This window comes from Oncorhynchus kisutch, linkage group LG17 (genome assembly GCF_002021735.2).
Source record: "Oncorhynchus kisutch isolate 150728-3 linkage group LG17, Okis_V2, whole genome shotgun sequence".
NCBI classification, from domain to species: domain Eukaryota; kingdom Metazoa; phylum Chordata; class Actinopteri; order Salmoniformes; family Salmonidae; genus Oncorhynchus; species Oncorhynchus kisutch.
This window is the reverse complement of record NC_034190.2, coordinates 14,552,983-14,558,982: the sequence shown is the minus strand read 5'-3', so window position 1 is coordinate 14,558,982 and position 6,000 is coordinate 14,552,983. Positions and strand designations below refer to the sequence as shown.

General features: G+C 41.0%; 1 protein-coding gene across 1 annotated transcript in view; it reads left to right on the top strand.

Annotated features, from left to right (window-relative positions):
- The first annotated feature begins 1,465 nt into the window (after positions 1-1,465).
- The window catches only part of LOC109908465 (calcitonin gene-related peptide type 1 receptor), a 48,639-nt gene continuing 44,104 nt past the window's right edge, over positions 1,466-6,000 (top strand). Inside the window, exon 1 of the mRNA XM_031795150.1 lies at positions 1,466-1,525. Coding sequence (XP_031651010.1) covers positions 1,481-1,525 — 45 coding nt within the window. The 5' untranslated portion in view covers positions 1,466-1,480. The remainder of the gene's footprint in view (positions 1,526-6,000) is intronic.

Below are 6,000 nucleotides of genomic sequence, written 5' to 3'. Positions count from 1 at the left end.
GCCACTGCTCCTTGGGCACCAGAGCAAGCCACTGCTCCTTAGGCACCAGAGCAAGCCACTGCTCCTTAGGCACCAGAGCAAGCAACTGCTCCTTGGGCACCAGAGCAAGCCACTGCTCCTTGGGCACCAGAGCAAGCCACTGCTCCTTGGGCACCAGAGCAAGCCACTGCTCCTTGGGCACCAGAGCAAGCCACTGCTCCTTGGGCACCAGAGCAAGCCACTGCTCCTTGGGCACCAGAGCAAGCCACTGCTCCTTAGGCACCAGAGCAAGCCACTGCTCCTTAGGCACCAGAGCAAGCCACTGCTCCTTAGGCACCAGAGCAAGCCACTGCTCCTTAGGCACCAGAGCAAGCCACTGCTCCTTAGGCACCAGAGCAAGACACTGCTCCTTAGGCACCAGAGCAAGCCACTGCTCCTTAGGCACCAGAGCAAGCCACTGCTCCTTAGGCACCAGAGCAAGCCACTGCTCCTTAGGCACCAGAGCAAGCCACTGCTCCTTAGGCACCAGAGCAAGCCACTGCTCCTTAGGCACCAGAGCAAGCCACTGCTCCTTAGGCACCAGAGCAAGCCACTGCTTATGATGGCACATCAATAATGTTCATAAAGGGATTATAGTTTTTCAAGTAACACATTCAAATAATGAAGTGCTTAATCAAAGAAACGTTATACCTCTCTAGACCGTTATCCTACCTAGACTGAACTCACACTCCCCCAGTCCCAGTCCAACCTCCAAAGTCAGTCACAATGACATGATGCAGAACCTGCTGTGGAGCCCCAGTGAGGTGTGAAAATCTAACAGCTGCACACTGATTGGCGTAACACAGCAGATAATGGCCTTACAATGGGGATCTGCAGGTCCAAAGTAGAGACCTGAGGGGAATTCTAATCTAACTTTCATGGACTAGATTAACGCAGTGGAGCAGTGGTCTAAAACACTGCATATCAGCTCAAGAGGTTTCACTGCAGTCCCTGGTTCAAATCCAGGCTGCAACACATCTGACTGTGATTGGGAGTCTCATAGGGTGGTGCACAGTTGTCCTAGTTTGGCCTGGGTTAGACTGTCATTGTAAATAAGAAATTGCTCTTAACTGACTTGCCAAGTTAAATAAAGGTACAAAATAAATAAACAATTAAAATAGAATAAATATTACTCCCAGTCATGACAGTCCAGCCACTCAACTTGAGAAAGAAGCACCTCTGCAGTATAATCATTTTCTCTCTCCCTCCCTCCCCATGAAAGCAACCCAGCACAGGAAAACGTATGGGAACCACTGTTGCAGTATATTTGCATTCAGGCATAATGAATGTGGTTCTGCAGTCCAAACTCAAGGCTGCCTTATCGTATTTCAAAACAACAACCCGGTTCTGTTCATATGTTTACCCAATTTTCTGTTAGAAAAACACATTTTGAGTTGACATAATTTTAAGCAACAGTATGTTCTCTTCTCTGTCTCCACAGACTTGACTGGGACCAGACAGTATGGGGTTAAAAAGCTCCTACTGGCTTCTGACATCTTTCTTGGTGGTGAGTCCATCTTCAGCTTCTCATTAACACAAATAATTGTTGGTAGATTACTTTTGTGCAGTGTTCATTACTGTAATGCAGTTGATATATTACTGTCATTTTTTAAAACCAAATTGTACATGATTTGTGCGGTAAATGTCCAAGATAAGCTGCAAAACATTTTACTCAGCTGATTTTTAACAAATAGAGAAAATCAGATAGATTAACGGATTAGTGAACTACATCAAGTCAATCACTAATTGGTACAGTTTGGCAACTAGGAGAATCTCATTAGGCACATTACAGAATTTCAACGTGGAAATGTGGGTAATGTTTGGCTGAGACGTTGATTGTTGAGACGTTGATCATTGAGATTTCAACCTTTATTCACCCACTCAAAGAAACAGACAGAAATGTGTTGAATTCTCAATGTGTCTTGTCTTTTAACCATCTAAAAGCACAACCAAATTCCAATGAAAAAAATAATATCAGATTTTTGGTTTAGTTGTCATCTAAATGTGTCATCACTGTGCTTTCACATTTAAAAGCACAACAAAGTTCATATGAGAATGCAATATCAGATCATTTGTATTTATACAAAACCACAAGGCTACGTGCCGGGGCGGCACATCTAGCATTGGACTAGTAACCGAAAAGGTTGCAAGATCGAATCCCCGAGCTGACAAGGTAAAAATCTGTTGTTCTGCCCCTGAGCAAGGCAGTTAACCCATCATTGAAAATAAGAATTTGTTCTTAACTGACTTGCCTAGTTAAATAAAGGTTAAATACAACAAAATAATGTGTTATTACTGTGCTTTATTTAATAACACAACCAAATGAACTGGTGTGCAGTCAAGATTAAAATACCATACATGGTCCAAGTAATCAATGCTGTTCGAGATTCTGCAAAGATTATTAAAGTAATTGTGAAGATCTCCACAGACCTGCAACCTTTGCATGCTTCCTGAACACAAACTGGAATCATAGCCAGACTAAGGCAGTGGCACAGAAGGAATCTCCTTCAAATGTTGATATTTGGTTGTGTTGACAACCAAACACAATTCAATATCCAGTTTGTTACACAAATTAATAATATGTTGGATTCGAAGTTAAAGAATAGGACTACATCAAATCAAACTTCGAATACTCTTCAAATAAAGTTTGATTTAGGCCTATTATTTAACTTCGATATTTGGCTGAGATAGAGATGGAATCCAACATATTAATGATTAATTTCTAGATTCAATTTGAAATCAACCAAATCTTGAAACACTAGGCCTCTATATATTGTTGATTTTTAGTTGAACTCTGGGTTGAATTGAAACAATAGCTGTTGATGACTTGGCAAATGCTACAGTATATATCATTCATGATATGACTTATAAAGTATTTTTACATTCCATTTGCTCTGTTAAACCTACTCTTTGGAATGAGTTTGATTGCAACAGGGAATCTATTTAGTTATTAAGTGTAGATCTCTCAGTAAATCATTCTCACGACAGCACAGTGGTAGTAGTCAGGGCTTGGTTAAAGATATTACACCTACCTACAATCTCTCTGAACTTCTCCCCGATGTGGAAGCGACAGCACAGTGGTAGTAGTCAGGGCTTGGTTAAAGATACTACACCTACCTACAATCTCTCTGAACTTCTCCCCGATGTGGAAGCGACAGCACAGTGGTAGTAGTCAGGGCTTGGTTAAAGATATTACACCTACCTACAATCTCTCTGAACTTCTCCCCGATGTGGAAGCGACAGCACAGTGGTAGTAGTCAGGGCTTGGTTAAAGATACTACACCTACCTACAATCTCTCTGAACTTCTCCCCGATGTGGAAGCGACAGCACAGTGGTAGTAGTCAGGGCTTGGTTAAAGATACTACACCTACCTACAATCTCTCTGAACTTCTCCCCGATGTGGAAGCGACAGCACAGTGGTAGTAGTCAGGGCTTGGTTAAAGATACTACACCTACCTACAATCTCTCTGAACTTCTCCCCGATGTGGAAGCGACAGCACAGTGGTAGTAGTCAGGGCTTGGTTAAAGATACTACACCTACCTACAATCTCTCTGAACTTCTCCCCGATGTGGAAGCGACAGCACAGTGGTAGTAGTCAGGGCTTGGTTAAAGATACTACACCTACCTACAATCTCTCTGAACTTCTCCCCGATGTGGAAGCGACAGCACAGTGGTAGTAGTCAGGGCTTGGTTAAAGATACTACACCTACCTACAATCTCTCTGAACTTCTCCCCGATGTGGAAGCGACAGCACAGTGGTAGTAGTCAGGGCTTGGTTAAAGATACTACACCTACCTACAATCTCTCTGAACTTCTCCCCGATGTGGAAGCGACAGCACTAGGCTGCATTCAAAACAAATCTCCCCCTCCCCCTCATCCAATGCCCCCCTAACATGGCGGAAACTCGCACTTGAGCCTTTTACTTTCGGTTTTGGGCAACCATCTGTAAAAAATTATATTTTTTGTTATTGAAAATATATTTCACAGCAATTTAGATGGTAGTGCAATGATTCCCTACACTATTAATTGCCTGGTTTCTCACAAACTGAAATTGAGCAAAGAGTGTAGAATTTTAACAATCAGGAAATTACAGAGCGTCATTGGCGCTTGGCCCGATGGCCCGATTTCCACTAGCTAATGTAACACAGCCGTAAAGTCAACACAGCGTTCCCATTTTGACAACCGATTTCATTCTGGCGGGAGAAATCAATAGGTGAATATCACAGCCAATAACAACACTGGCGGGTGAGTAATATTGGGAAACACTATCATTCCACTATTACTCCAGATATATTATGGACATCTTCGGAATTTACAATGCAAAAATTCAACAACAAGAAATCCTATGTGTAGTACCTTTAAAACCCTGGATGGGAAACCAAAGGACAGCTGTAGACAGATCAACTCTCCAGTAAGAGGTGCTACCCGGCCTATTGTTTTTCTGGTAGTAGATACTGTATAACGTTGAAGATCTGACATTGTTTCAAAAGTTCAAATTCAACATATTTTATGCAAGGTTTATGCAAGGTTGTCTATGTTGGAAATTGGTTACCATGATGTCATAATCCTAGTTGAAATTTCACCCTCAAAACAAAAGTTTACGTTTATGACTTTTTGCAAATCCAATGTATTTTCCCCGCAGATTCGATGTCACAATACGTTGACAAATTACATTGAAACAACGTTGATTCAACCAGTTTGTGCCCAGTGGGATGGATGACCTAAAAGCCTGGAGGTCTTTCAGCCATGATGATAAATCTCTGCATGTACTGTCTATGAATGGCAGAGGCTGGTTTCTGTGTGTGTGTGTGTGTGTGTGTGTGCGTGTGCGTGTGCGTGTGTGTGTGCGTGTGTGTGTGTGTGTGCATGTGCGTGTGCGTGTGTGTGTGTGTGTGCGTGTGTGTGTGTGTGTGTGCGTGTGTGTGGATGCTTCCCCACCTGTGTACCGACCCTCATCATACTTTATTTCAACCCATAATGGTCAGCTGCCATAGACAGAAAACAAATTACCTTCAGCACAAATGCCAGGGTCTTAGCTGTTTGTTTCTTTATGACATTGAAACTCACTGTTATCAAGTCAGAAGATATCAGCCTAATTAAATATTAATGAGATGCAAAGTGATATGATGGTGATGATAATTTATTAGAGCGTTCATGTAGTTACAGTCTGTTATTGAACATGCCCAGGTAAGGCATGTAGAAATTAGTTTTATTTGTCAACAAATTGGATTCTAGATGTTTTGTTTCACATGTTCGCCTTTACTTGTATTGGTGAACTTCTTGATCGGTACAGCAACAGGTTGGATCAACTACAAACCTTTGTACTGATAATAATACCTTTGTACCTTTAGTCTTCTATTCATCTGTAAATTATGATAAATTGGCTGTCGATAAGTGTTCATACCATGTAATTATATTAAATTAAATTTGCCTGTCTGGCTGAGTGTAAGAAGGTAAATTCATACGGATCTCTTTAATCTCTCAGATGTTCATGCACTTGTGTTTGTTTTCTTTGTTACCAGAAAAGCTCTCAGTAACACTCTATTTCAGTAAAGCTCTATTTCAGTAACACTCTATTTCAGTAAAGCTCTATTTCAGTAAAGCTCTATTTCAGTAACACTCTTTTTCAGTAAAGCTCTATTTCAGTAAAGCTCTATTTCAGTAACACTCTATTTCAGTAACACTCTATTTCAGTAAAGCTCTATTTCAGTAACACTCTTTTTCAGTAAAGCTCTATTTCAGTAACACTCTTTTTCAGTAAAGCTCTATTTCAGTAACACTCTTTTTCAGTAAAGCTCTATTTCAGTAAAGCTCTATTTCAGTAACACTCTTTTTCAGTAAAGCTCTATTTCAGTAAAGCTCTATTTCAGTAAAGCTCTATTTCAGTAAAGCTCTATTTCAGTAACACTCTTTTTCAGTAAAGCTCTATTTCAGTAAAGCTCTATTTCAGTAAAGCTCTATTTCAGTAACACTCTTTTTC